General features: G+C 37.1%; 3 protein-coding genes across 7 annotated transcripts; all 3 read right to left on the bottom strand.

Annotated features, from left to right (window-relative positions):
* Window positions 1-294: 294 nt before the first annotated feature.
* Window positions 295-4919, bottom strand: LOC110910743 (RNA polymerase II subunit 5-mediating protein homolog). Of its 5 annotated transcripts, XM_035984169.1 has the most exons (12): window positions 3681-4916; window positions 3371-3577; window positions 3204-3263; window positions 2926-3093; window positions 2762-2831; window positions 2510-2640; window positions 2301-2334; window positions 2020-2135; window positions 1162-1173; window positions 1012-1113; window positions 731-766; window positions 295-649 (listed from the first exon to the last, which is right to left on the bottom strand). In XM_035984169.1, exons 2-12 carry the CDS (start codon window positions 3563-3565, stop codon window positions 536-538), a joined length of 1038 nt encoding a protein of 345 aa, XP_035840062.1. In that variant the 5' UTR covers window positions 3566-3577; window positions 3681-4916; the 3' UTR covers window positions 295-535. The 5 variants fall into 5 exon arrangements, with proteins under 5 accessions (XP_035840062.1, XP_035840061.1, XP_022011040.1 ...); XM_035984168.1 differs by having other exon boundaries at window positions 1012-1173; window positions 3371-3590; window positions 3681-4913; XM_022155348.2 differs by having other exon boundaries at window positions 1012-1173; window positions 3681-4912.
* Window positions 4920-5993: 1074 nt separating this feature from the next.
* On the bottom strand, window positions 5994-7064 carry LOC110910742. The gene is made up of 2 exons (XM_022155347.2): window positions 6844-7064; window positions 5994-6614 (listed from the first exon to the last, which is right to left on the bottom strand). The coding sequence occupies exons 1-2, from the start codon at window positions 7022-7024 to the stop codon at window positions 6304-6306; spliced, it is 492 nt and encodes a 163-aa protein (XP_022011039.1). The 5' UTR covers window positions 7025-7064; the 3' UTR covers window positions 5994-6303.
* Window positions 7065-9105: 2041 nt separating this feature from the next.
* Window positions 9106-11987, bottom strand: LOC110910741 (nudix hydrolase 2). Its single transcript, XM_022155346.2, has 9 exons — window positions 11830-11987; window positions 11533-11723; window positions 11397-11462; window positions 11196-11333; window positions 10793-10870; window positions 10653-10703; window positions 9773-9807; window positions 9548-9656; window positions 9106-9438 (listed from the first exon to the last, which is right to left on the bottom strand). The coding sequence occupies exons 1-9, from the start codon at window positions 11930-11932 to the stop codon at window positions 9247-9249; spliced, it is 963 nt and encodes a 320-aa protein (XP_022011038.1). The 5' UTR covers window positions 11933-11987; the 3' UTR covers window positions 9106-9246.
* Window positions 11988-13035: the final 1048 nt, after the last annotated feature.

The following is a 13035-nucleotide window of genomic DNA, read 5'->3' as shown; positions in this document are numbered from 1 at the left end:
CTAAGGCATTACGGACTGAATGTTAGAAATCTTCTTACTATTGAGATAATTCATAATTTGTAATAATAGATAAAGGCATATTAGGATAATTAGATTGAGTAAACTGGGCAACTACAAATATTATATTTTATTCTCAAGAGTGAACAAAGGAAAAAACATTACAGATGTAAGTGCATAACGTATGGAACGATAAAGAAGCAAAACAAACACTTGTGAGGTATTTTTAAAAATAATAAACTTTTCAGAGGGCAATAAGATAATTTTTTATATAATATTTGCCTGCTGTTCCAAAAGAAAAAAAAAACCTTAAAAGATGTGGCATAGTCCCTAGGTTTTTCATATATAATAGACAGGTGAAAAATAGATTTTTCTTAAATTGGGTGGCATTTTGACCCAAATGGGTCAATTTGAGTTGACTTTATAGCAGATGAAACAAGCGAAGATAAACATATTTAACCACAAAGGTCTAATAGATCAAGTGGGCCGAATGCTATCAAAAAGTGAGTGCATCTAGTTCTGTAAAACCATTGTATAGCTATTTTCTTTGCAGCTTGAATCTAGATACGGGTTTAGATGCAGGTGCAGATGTTTGACCCTTTTGACTGTTCTCGATGTTATGGGTGCGTTCCACTATAGAACCTGTAAACGCCTGAAAAAAAAAAATCATAGCTAAGGTATTAATTATTATATTTCTTGAGTGTAAATATGTTTGCAATGTAACAAAACTTGCCTTATCATTGCTTGAGCGCGAACCAAAATTGGATACCTGCAAAAAAATTGATGACAGTTGTCGTTACCATTACACAACAAAAGGTAGGGTTTGGTATGGGTTTGATAGCACGATGAATGGGAATGGGTATGAATTTCAAAACCAACTGTTTATGCGGTTTGGAATATACCCACATTATAGGCACCAACCCTATTCCTTAAACCAAACATACTTATCAAACCCTCAAGCAAAACACCCCTTGTAAGTTACAGGAAGGTGCATGCCAATACAACTTCTTTTACCTCCTTTGACATCGATGCAGCGACACTTGTTTTGCTACTGGCATTGCTCGAGCCTGATGCAGCAACACTTGTTTTGCTACTGGCATTGCTCGAGCTTGATGCAGCAACCCTTGTTTTGCTACTGACATTGCTCGAGCTTGATGTTGATGCTAAGGTAGAAACCTTCAAAAGATGTAATGCCCACACCCATTAGCATTTTCATTCGATTTATGACAACATGGGTAGGTTGGGTCAGAACAGATTCGGTCTTAAATGGGCCATATATATTTAAAGTGTAAAGATCAAATACAAATGGGTCTTAACATGAGAAGTGAAGGATACCTAGGCATGATGTTTAGTTGCAAAAGAGTAAACTTCCGTTTTGCTCCCTGTGGCTTGGTCACTTTAACGGTTTTGCTCCAAACCTTTAAAAATAGCCATTTTTCTCCCTGATGTTTCGGTTTTTTTGCCAGTTTGCTCCCCGCCTCTAACTCCATCCAAATTGTTTGTTTTTCCATTTTGCTCCCCGCGGGGGAGCAAACTTGCAACAAAACCAAAACATCAGGGAGTAAAATGGCTATTTTTAAAGGTTTGGGGCAAAACCGTTAAAGTGACCAAACCACAGGGAGCAAAACGGAAGTTTACTCGTTGCAAAATGTTTAAAAAAAATTGTGTATTTACTCTAATAGAGTAATCATGTATACTCTACTCTACTAGTGTAAATACACGATCTCTTTTAGATTCTGGGACTAAAATACGTGCTTGAAAAGATGGAAAAATCCCTCTTCACTTCTTACGTTAAGACCCATTTGTACGGGAACCTTACTCTATATTTAAAAAAAGCCATGAGATGGGTTATATTTCATTATTTCCACATATCATAGCGGGTCAAATCAGATTAATCTGCCTATCCTTCTGTCCACTTTTCTAAAACACTTATAAAAATTTAGTACAAAAAAATTTAATGCACTTCGGGCTAATTTCAACCAGTTCGACCCGTTGTAGATATAAACAGATCAAAACTTTTACCTCTACTTCATCCCTTGACATAGGTGCGCGGGACAAACCCTCCTTCGATATGTTATGGTCTACAGGCCTCATCGGAGTGTTTGATCCACTGGGCGTTGGGACTTTAATATGTGAATCTGGGCCATGATAAACAACAAATAACTATTAGCGGTTTATATTTGAGAATGCATGTGCATATAACAAGCTTAAAACGAGTCTTGGTATAATTAGATTTCTGAACATTTGAAACTATCTCTAATGCATAGAATCGTAATTAAAGGATATGTTAACAGCAGACTAACCTCTGTATACAGGAATATCTAGCGACTCTTTGATCTGCAAGTTTCAAGTAAACATGATATTTAATAACTTTAATAATTTGTGAAATAATAAAATGACATATTTAATGAGTGTTAATTATTCTCAATCACTTAAAAACATCAATAATAAAGAAATTTAATAGCAATTACGTAAGCGGATATAGTATAAATTTAACAAGTCGAAACCTTACCTCTAAATTTCTAAACTCAGGTTCAATATCAGCCTCGTCTTTCTCTTCACCTTCTTCAGCAAGTTCAGATTCAAGTTCTTCCTTTTCAAGTTGGTCAATCCGGGATAAAATACTTGCAAAATCATCTTGGCCTGAAATTCATTATAAAATTTCAAAATGCAAAAAGACATGACAATTTACTGACATATACCCATGAGCAATATATCTATTTCAAACCAAGATATCAAATAATACGAGATATGATTTATGAACCTGATGTTGTGGCCTTATCTTCATCAAAAGCTTCCTCAACATAGTCTTCTCTGATTTCTACAATACCCTCCTGTTTCAATCATCGTTTGAAGATACAATAACTCATATAGAGATATATGATATTCTACATAAGTTGCCATTTCTGCAGAGAGATGAGAACTTACAGCAGCCTCAGTAGCTGTTTCATCAAAGAAGGAGGTCTCAAACTTGAGATCCTTTATTACAGCATTAAGCGATTCAATCTGTGAGTCTAAACCCTTTCCTCTTCTTTTCAGAATCTCAACTGTTTGTTTGGACGTTCTTTCAGCGTAGTAACCTTCTCCCAATAGAACCTGCAATGAAATAGGATACAACTCATAAGGTCTAAAATATTAGTTACAACAGTTTAATTTCATGCCACACCCCAACAGCCGCCTTAAACGCATCTGACAGACACGCGTACCATGAATTCATTGGTATGTATCAATTTGCCAGGAAAGAAGGCCGCCTTCCCAAAAGGAACCTGCAAGATATGCCACAAACCAACTATTGTTATAAAAAACACCATCATACACTAAAAAAGGCGTCAATAATTATGAATCGATTGTGAAAGTAGTAGCAGATTCTTGCCATTATATCGTGGTGGAGTTGATCTGGAAGCTTCTTAAGAAGATTAACAAGACTGGTGTTATCATTAAGGAAGGCCTGCAACTGTTGAACCTCTTTCTGACGTTGGGATATAACTTCTTGAACATGTACGGAGGCCTTTAGGGCGTCATCCGGTGCGAAAATTGAAGATAAAGACGTCACTGTTCCCTTCACCATTGCTCGATCACCCTGTTTCAAGTTCGTATTTTTAACAACAGATAGTAACTACGTTCAATCAAGGGTTTGTCGTTTGTGACTTGTGTATAAAGTTAACAAAATAGTTATTTTAAACCTGCGATTTGAAGAAGACGACGAAGACAAACCAGTTGCGATTTAACGAAGTTATTAGCCTCCTTCAGTAGCACAAAGCAGCTTTCCTTTGAGCCGGCCCAACTTATATATCTTTTAGGTTTTAAATAATCTTAAGAGTAAACCGCCATTTTGGATCCTCTGGTTTGGTCAGTTTTGCCATTTTAAATCTCAAAGTTTTTGTATCTGGGTCCCTGTGGTTTCATTTTTGTTGTCATTTTGGTCCAAAAGTGAAATCATGCCAGATTCCTCTAATTAAACCCTCAACTTTTGTCCTTTTCCACAGGGGTAATTTTGTCATTTTCGTTTTATTATAACTGATTATTAATTAAAAATAATAAAACTCTCTAAAACTTAACAAATCAACCAGTACATCATCTTCCCCAAGCTGTTTCAAAACCAGCATAATCGATCCCCTGATTCACCAAAATCCTGTACCCACAATCGATGATTTTGTGAGAAATTATGTATGCATAAAACTCGTTATGATGTCCAGGTTCTAAATTTGTCAAATAGGAAACAAGATTTCGATTGTGAGATCTGAAACCGGAGAATCTGTTAATCGGAATCAAATAGTCAGATATTGTCATCCGAAAGGTGTGTTTCATCGAGATCTGAAACCGGATGATCTGTTAATCGACGAGAACGGAGATCTGAAAGTTTCCGCTTTCGGATTAAGTGCGTTGACGGATCAGATCCGAGTTGATGGATTGTTCGTGATGAATGCAGGTTTTCTAGCGTTTAACGATTCGAATCTCATGATGATGTATAAGAAGAGCTATAAAGGTGAGTATCGGTGCCCTAAGTGGATGTCGTCGGAGCTTGCTGAGCTACCGGTGTGGAAACCCACAGCAACAAACCCTAATTCGACTTCAGTGGCGGTTAATTTTGAGCAAACCCAAGATCAATTACAGTGTTAGAGAGGGGGAAGAGAAAGACAGAGGGGTGTTTAGAGAAAGAGGGTAATGGATAATTGCAGTGGTGAGAAGGAGGTGGTGGTGGCGGTGATGAGAAGGGAGAGGAGGTGGCGGTGGCGGTGGTGGTGGTGGAGTTCATGGTGGCGGTGGTGTTAGAGAAAGAGAAGAGAGAGAGAGAGACAAAGGGGTGTTTAGATGATGGTTGCAGAGAATGGGGTTTGGATTAGGGTTTGCTTGTGACTCATTTGGGAAAGATGAGGATCTGAGCTTTTATGAGGTCAAACTTTTTTATTTAGTTTTATTATTTTTAATTAATAATCAGTTATAATAAAATGAAAATGTCGAAATTACCCCTGTGGAAAAGGACAAAAGTTGAGGGTTTAATTAGGAGAATCTGGCATGATTTCACTTTTGGACCAAAATGGCAACAAAAATGAAACCACAGGGACCCAAATACAAAAACTTTGAGATTTGGACTAAGTGGCAAAACTTGCCAAACCACAGGGACCAAAATAGCAGTTTACTCTAATCTTAATTTTTAGAGTTAAAGGACAAAACGTGTATGATTTGAAAACATAAAATACAAAACTCGTCAATTTTGAACATAGAGGATAACGTCTGAAAATAGGTACAAAAATAAAGGACAATCCTTGAAATTCACTCATATAATAATAAACACTTGAGTTTTTCTATAAAAAAAGAGCTTTATATAATGGTTTAGACATTAAACAATATTATCAATTTTCTCTTGAATATGAATAGCATTTCTTTCTTGTTTTCCATGTTTGCTTCCGCCTCACATGATACGCGACGGATTGAAGTTATGTCCCACCTTACATGGTATCAGATCTTGTTATTATCCTAATGGCACGCTATGTTGGAGTAAATCAACCTCCCGTTCTTAGGCCGCAAACTCGACATAATCTATTGACATCTTTTCAACATGAAAAAGTTCATCCCTTACTCCGCCTTCTTACATGATCGACAAGAGATATATTCATTTTAATGAAAGTTTGAATGATGAACCGATGAATCTCAGAACGATGATGATGATGTGACATATAATGATATAAATGTTGAAGCCATATCGTTGGAGGTCGCAACGATGATATGACATATAATGGTATAGATGTTGAAGCCATAACATTGGAGGTGATGGAAGATGTCACTATGGTGGACAGTCATGAAGAAGTCAAGGTTTGAAGAAACTAAAAAATCTCAAACTGATGATAAAGTGTCATCAAGATATATAGATGCTAAAGACATAATGGGAAGATGACAATACATTGATGAAAAGAAAGATGACAAAGAAATTTGTAACATTACTTGTGTTTCTATGGGTGGAGGAGGATAATGAAAAATCAACAAAACTGATAATGGATGCAAAATAGAAAAGCATCTAAACAATAATATTCCCTTTTACTTTTGATCATATCATGGATCACAACAGTCTATGGACATCATTTATTTTTCTTTTTATAAAAGTATGATCTGTTTCACGCTAGCTAGTACATAGGAAATACTATATATATATATATATATATATATATGTATGTCTATTTACATTAGTTCTCTCTTAGGATGTATATATAAGTTCCATGCATACTAGTGCTATGACTTGTGACTGTAGCGCCATCATAATCATGAGTACGTGGGTGTGTATATATAAGCTGTGAAGGTCAGGTCTCTTCACTTGTTTATAACATGTCCCCTGAATGGGTGTGAACGTGTACTGAGATGGATCTGGTGTGTGGAGTACGTGCGAACACCGTTCCCTGATGACAACAACTTGATCTGAGCGGTGTGTTTTGCTCGGTGTTGGTGTCGGTGACAAGGAGATTTGTTTGGCACCCCAACAATTCTAACACGGCATCTCTTTTCCATGTCTGGAATTGCATGAAGATGGGATGGAAGATCAATAAGAAAGTCTCCATATTCGTCGGTTTTGCCTCTAATAATGGATTTCCTATCCGTACCACACCAAACCGCCACCGATGCTCCTGCACAGCTAGTTTTTATTAGTTAACTTTATATAATAGTACTAGTAGTCCCCATGGGACATCCTAGTAGTTAGTTAAGTAATATTGTACTCCACAACCAAAAGGTTATCAGTTCGACCTAATCACGTAGGACTGTGAAGTATTTATCCTAGAAAATCTAGAAATTGTTGTTCAGAAAAAATAAATGTTATAGTTCGAACATGATAGATCGATATGTGTGTAAACTAACCAGGGATTGGGTGCGACTCATCGTCGCAGATTAACGCCCCAGAAACCACCACCGTAGAGAGCTTCTCTTCTCCATATCCAGCTTGTCTTGCCATGTCATCTGTCAAGAAAGCCACAGATGGAGCTAAAAAGATGAAGAGCATAAAACTGGTGTACCCAATCATCATCTTTGTATGATACATAACGTGAGAGAAAACTTTGGATATAGGAAGACAATACCGGCTTGCATTGGGTGGTTAGTTTATTTATATATAGCTAGTGCATTGTGCATGTTTCTTTTCATATTAAAAGTACTCCATTACCCTTTATGACCGTTGACCATTCCCATCTACCCAATTTTGATAGGTAAACTTCCACACAAATTAATTTCTAGCTACAGAAATATTAAAAATGGTGTCATATTTATAAACCACGAAATTAAAGATTGACTCACCCACTTTACCAAAATAAACATGATATGCGTATCGGGTTTGCGTCTGTCAAAGACTCAAACTCTTCAGCTAATAGAAACTTGACACGTGTCATCATCCTTAGGTTTATTTTTTTTTTTTTACTTTTCCACCATGATTTTTAAATGAACATAACCTTTTCATACGTTAATATTTTTTAAAAAAAAATTACACCAAATTAAAGAGAATTTTATCATCTTTAATCTGGTGTATTTTTTATAACAAAAATATTAAAGTATGAAAAAGTAATGTTTCTTTAAAAATCGTGGTGGAAAAGAAAAAAAAAGTAGAAGCGGAAACAAATGGTACAATCTCAGACGCAAACATTGAGTCTCAGACGCAAAACTCTACCTTAGACGCAATAGTCGAGAATTGAGGATTTAAGGCTAACATAGATGCAAAGCATGTTATTTTTGTAATTTTGAGTAGTCAATGTCCGTTTTTCATGATTTTCCCTTTAAATGTTTCTTGACAAAAGTTACAGTTTGACCATATATATCATGCCTTTCATCTATTGACTTGGTGAAGAGGGTATTTGAGTCTTTCTCTATTAACACCTTAGAAAGAGAAAACTGATACGACTAAACTTTAGGAGGGGTATGTGAGTAACAAGAAAACTAAAAAAAAAGTAGGTTAGGTAGCCAACTTACATCTCCCATGTATTCTTTTAATCACACAAACATCTCTTAGTCAAGCCTGCCCTATCTATCTTTCTTCACAATTAAATATTTCTTCAGGTTTCTTCATTAAAAAAAAAAAAAAAAAAAAAAAAAAAAAAAAAAAAAAAAATCCAATCTCTTAACTATTTGAAAAGGACATGGGAAATGATTTTTTATACTACAAATTTGAGTAAATTATAAAATTTCGGCTTTCGTCCTTAGCTTTAAGAAACTATGACTATAGTTGTACCCTAGATGCACATTTTTTCGTCCCCGACATGGACGCCATAAAATTCTGTTGAAATTGTATGAGCAGTCTAAAGGTTTAATTAGATTGATTACAAGAATTTAGGGTGCTATTGATTTTGCATTGATCAATTTAGAATGTCACTAGACAAATAGGGTATGCACCGACACTTATATATTACACAATTCTAAAACAACATGACTATTCCTAAATTGTATGACAATGCGTATGCTTGAAATACTCGTAATCTGCAATATTGACTTTTGGTTCCTCAAGGTCTTTTACCCAAAGTGTCACTTTTCTTTAAACTTGTTAACCATATTGCTTGACAAGCCACTGATGTTGCCACCATAAATTATGTTTCACATGAATAGAGTGCCACTGTTGCTTGTTTGTGACTTGACCATGTTATTGGTGTATCACTAAAATTAAATTTAAAAAAAAAAAAAAAAAAAAAAAAAAAAAAAAAAAAAAACTACACATGTAGTGTTCTCTGTTTGTTTTTCAGCCATTGTATGTTTTCTTTACAATATATTGTTAAGTATGAGCAGAATATTTTTGAAATACTCCTGCTGTAAATGCCATGATAGACCAACCGGTAAAACGAAATTAGCCATGTAGGTAGGGGTGAAATCTCGTGACCCATGTGGCCAAAATCCGCAACTGAGGAGATGTGAGCCATGTGCAATGGAAATGATCAAGTCGTTAGTTTCTAAGGGGTGGCCGGAACAAACTGTGGCTCGTCGGAGGTGGGAATAATTTTACTTTATTTGTAATCAAGGGCGTAATGGTAATTTCAAACGAATCTATAGAAAATTTAACGGGACAATAAGTGTGCAGCTGAAGTGAACATTTAGGGATTATAGCGTAATTTCTTATACTTGAGAACAAATGCAGATATTTCGACATACCATAGGGACAGTTGGCGTAATTTACTCGTTAAACTTTTAAACATCTCTATTTACAACAAAAAAAAAATAGTGTATGTATTGAGATGTCAGGAATAATAAGAGAAGCATGCATGCATGCATCAAATACAACGAAAAATGTCAAGAAGAGCTGAGATCGGTGGTGTTCAAGTACACGTTACATTGGCTTTTGGAAAAACTTGATATCGTAGACACAGGTGAGAAACCCGCATAACGTTCGTCCCTTTTTGCCAAGCATATCTCAGCTATATACCTGGGAAGATCATGCTTTTGGACGAAATCTTGCGCTACATACTCCTCAAACGACATCCACTACATACACATGAAGAAACAAGTGTTATATATGTGTTATTATATGTATGAGCTTGTAACATCAAGCAAAGCGGAGAGATTTATTTAAGCACGTTTTACAAAAACGTACCTGGGCTGCCTCTATCTCTCGGTCCTGCTTCTGAATGTCAAAAGACACAGGTTCCAACATACACATAAAAAATAAATCCGATTTCTCGAAGAATTTCTTATGGCTTTGCCTGCGAAACAGAGGATTAATAATGTAATTGACGAATAAACCAGTCAACAAGCATTGCGACTGTTCAAGTTCGATAAAACTAGTAGTGGTTTTGAAAGTTAAGCGACAATTCCTCACCTGAATGCTAATATTTCCACAAATTTGGCGTCAATCTGAAGCATACGAAACATCAAGTTAGTTAAGAAAGATTATCTATAAGCCTCAAATTATCTTACTCCGTTTACATACACATAAGAAATGCATTTTGCATACTTTTTGGCCGTATCTCATACTTTTCAACTTAGAATTTATTAGGCTGTGTTTCAAATCTAGCACCTATCATAATATGTATGCTTAACAAAGGTACAAAATTCCCAAAACTTGACCTTCAAGGTCAAAATGTTGCTATTTTGTCTCAAGTGGAGAGAGTGAGTATTATTATTCAAAGGCGAATTGGAAATAAATAATCCCACCTAACTCAATTTGACCGATAATAATCCCAAGTCAGTTATTGGCCGATAATAATCCGAACTTGTCATTTTTGTTTTGTAAAATAGTCCGCCGTTAACATAGCTTAACGGAAGCCGATGTTTTAGGGCTTTTGATCAGAACGAGGATACGGGTCGATTGATGTAAAACTTACATCGAAATTGTGCTCGAAATGGCTTGATTTTTGTTAATTGGAAGTTTAAACACCCGAATTGAAGCACCGGTTTCGTGGGTTGGGGCAGTATTTCGAGGTAAGTTTTACATCAATCGACTCGTATCCTCGTTCTGATCAAAAGCCCTAAAACATCGGTTTGTAATTTGGAAAAAAACTTAACTCCGTTAAGCTATTTTAACGGCGGACTATTTTACAAAAAAAAATTGACCAGTTCGGATTATTATTGGCCAATAACTGACTTGGGATTATTATCGGCCAAATTGAATTAGGTGGGATTATTTATTTCCAATTTGTCTTATTCAAAAGTCATGTATTGACGTATTGTTGAATAGAGAGCAACAAATTGCAACTTACTCCGGTCTCTTCTTTTACTTCTCTAACAGCTGCATCGCAAATATCTTCACCCTGTACGTAGAAAACAACTTCAATTATTGAACATTCCGTGGCTGTGGATACCGTGCGCGTTTGGTGATCAAATCTACATATATACATACCTCTTCAACAACTCCTGTCGGAAATTTCCATACTCCTTTTCCTCGCATTTTTCCACCTTTTTCTTGCACCACCAGAACCTAGTAGCAGTTAAAAGTTCTCATAACAGAACCACATAGCATTTATGCTCCACGTATAGATGAATGATGCTGTTTGGTAACTAATCCATGATCTAATCAAACACATAAAACATGTTCCTCCTATGACCCGTTCTATCTTACTACTGATTGACCCGTATTGCAATCAGTTCCGACCCGTATCTAATGATCCAACTTTGACCTGTACCCATCAAGATTAAACTACACCAACTGAATTCATTTTCTAGGCAAGGCATTTTAAAATTTCTGATCTGACAGACAAGTGAAAGTTAAAAGCACAAGCAAGAGTTGCAAGAAAAGTACGGACCTCTCCGTTTTCTTTCATTACAAAGGCACCAACACCGACTCGATGAGACGCATTTGGTGGCAAAGTGTTATTGGTTACAGGAATCCAATGTACAAGCATCAAGTAATCAGGCTCTGCATGATGATAATAGAAGCCTTCCTGCAATGCAAACACATGTTTCAGTTGCATATCTATTACAAAGAGAAGATCCAAATTACTTACTTTAACTGCAGGTTCGATAAGATTGACAAGCTCAATTGGTAGCTTGATCCAAACACCTTTCTTGCCCTACATAAAGAAAGTTAGAGGCTATGTGGAAATGATTAGAAGAGAAGAAAAGAGGAGGCTGGCTGACCACCTGTTGTTTCCATTGGAGGAGTGAAGCCTTGAGTAAAGAGGTGAAGTGAATTGGGTGTATGGGTGGGTGGGTAGACATTTCCACTGTAACACCTCCATGATCATCCTCTTTAGCAGGTAACGCAACATAATCATCAACCCTCAATGAACGTAGTTTCGAATGATTGTTGTTTCTTGATGATATTCCTAAAGCTGAAACCAAATGAGCCAACAACAACAACAACAACAGCAAAGTGAATAATAATAATAAATATTGAATGAAGATTATTAGTGTAGCAAAAGAAAGGGAGAAACAGACATGGAGGACGGGCAGCAAGTAGGTTTAGGTTTGGGCGGAAAGAAGGATTGTTGGTGATGAAAATGGAAGATGAAGAAGGGGGGAGGAGACATCTAATTATCATTTGTTTCTCTTATCCAATTCCCCCGGCCTTTCCAAATGCGGTTATAGACTAGTTCCAGCCATAGATGATTTTGTGTCAAAGGATCTCACACGTCTGCATCAGGGTAGTGATAAGTAAGGTGCTGTTTGTTTTTTCAGATGTAAAATGTTTGTAGTCTGCGAATCACATCAGGCATCTGTAAGAGAAGATGTGGTCTAAATGTCTGCAGTCTGTAAGGAGAAGAGGGTTTGTTTTTTTCTTCAAAAACAACTTCACACACACAACACACACAAGCTCTCTCTCCCTGCTCTCTCTCTCTCTACAACCACCACCGCACCACCTCTGCCACCACCACCGCACCACCTCCGCCATCACACCACCGCCATCACACCACCGCCTTCGTTCCTCTTCTTTCACTGTTTTCCCTCTCTCTCTTGCTAACCTATCCATCGCAAACCTCTCTCTCTACGTCGATGTGTCAGATCTGCTCGGTGAGGGAAGTGTTACAGGGAAGAAGAATGAGGGGAGGGTGTTGAGGTGTTTGGCCGGAAAGAAGGATTGGTGATGAAACTGGAAGATGAAGAAGGGGGGAGGAGACATCTAATTATCATTTGTTTCTCTTATCCAATTCCCCCGGCCTTTCCAAATGCGGTTATAGACTAGTTCCAGCCATAGATGATTTTGTGTCAAAGGATCTCACACGTCTGCATCAGGGTAGTGATAAGTAAGGTGCTGTTTGTTTTTTCAGATGTAAAATGTTTGTAGTCTGCGAATCACATCAGGCATCTGTAAGAGAAGATGTGGTCTAAATGTCTGCAGTCTGTAAGGAGAAGAGGGTTTGTTTTTTTCTTCAAAAACAACTTCACACACACAACACACACAAGCTCTCTCTCCCTGCTCTCTCTCTCTCTACAACCACCACCGCACCACCTCTGCCACCACCACCGCACCACCTCCGCCATCACACCACCGCCATCACACCACCGCCTTCGTTCCTCTTCTTTCACTGTTTTCCCTCTCTCTCTTGCTAACCTATCCATCGCAAACCTCTCTCTCTACGTCGATGTGTCAGATCTGCTCGGTGAGGGAAGTGTTACAGGGAAGAAGAATGAGGGGAGGGTGTT

This window comes from Helianthus annuus, chromosome 15, assembly GCF_002127325.2.
Source record: "Helianthus annuus cultivar XRQ/B chromosome 15, HanXRQr2.0-SUNRISE, whole genome shotgun sequence".
In the NCBI taxonomy this organism is placed as follows: domain Eukaryota; kingdom Viridiplantae; phylum Streptophyta; class Magnoliopsida; order Asterales; family Asteraceae; genus Helianthus; species Helianthus annuus.
The sequence above is the reverse complement of the archived record's forward strand: the minus strand, read 5'-3'. Positions and strand labels throughout refer to the sequence as shown.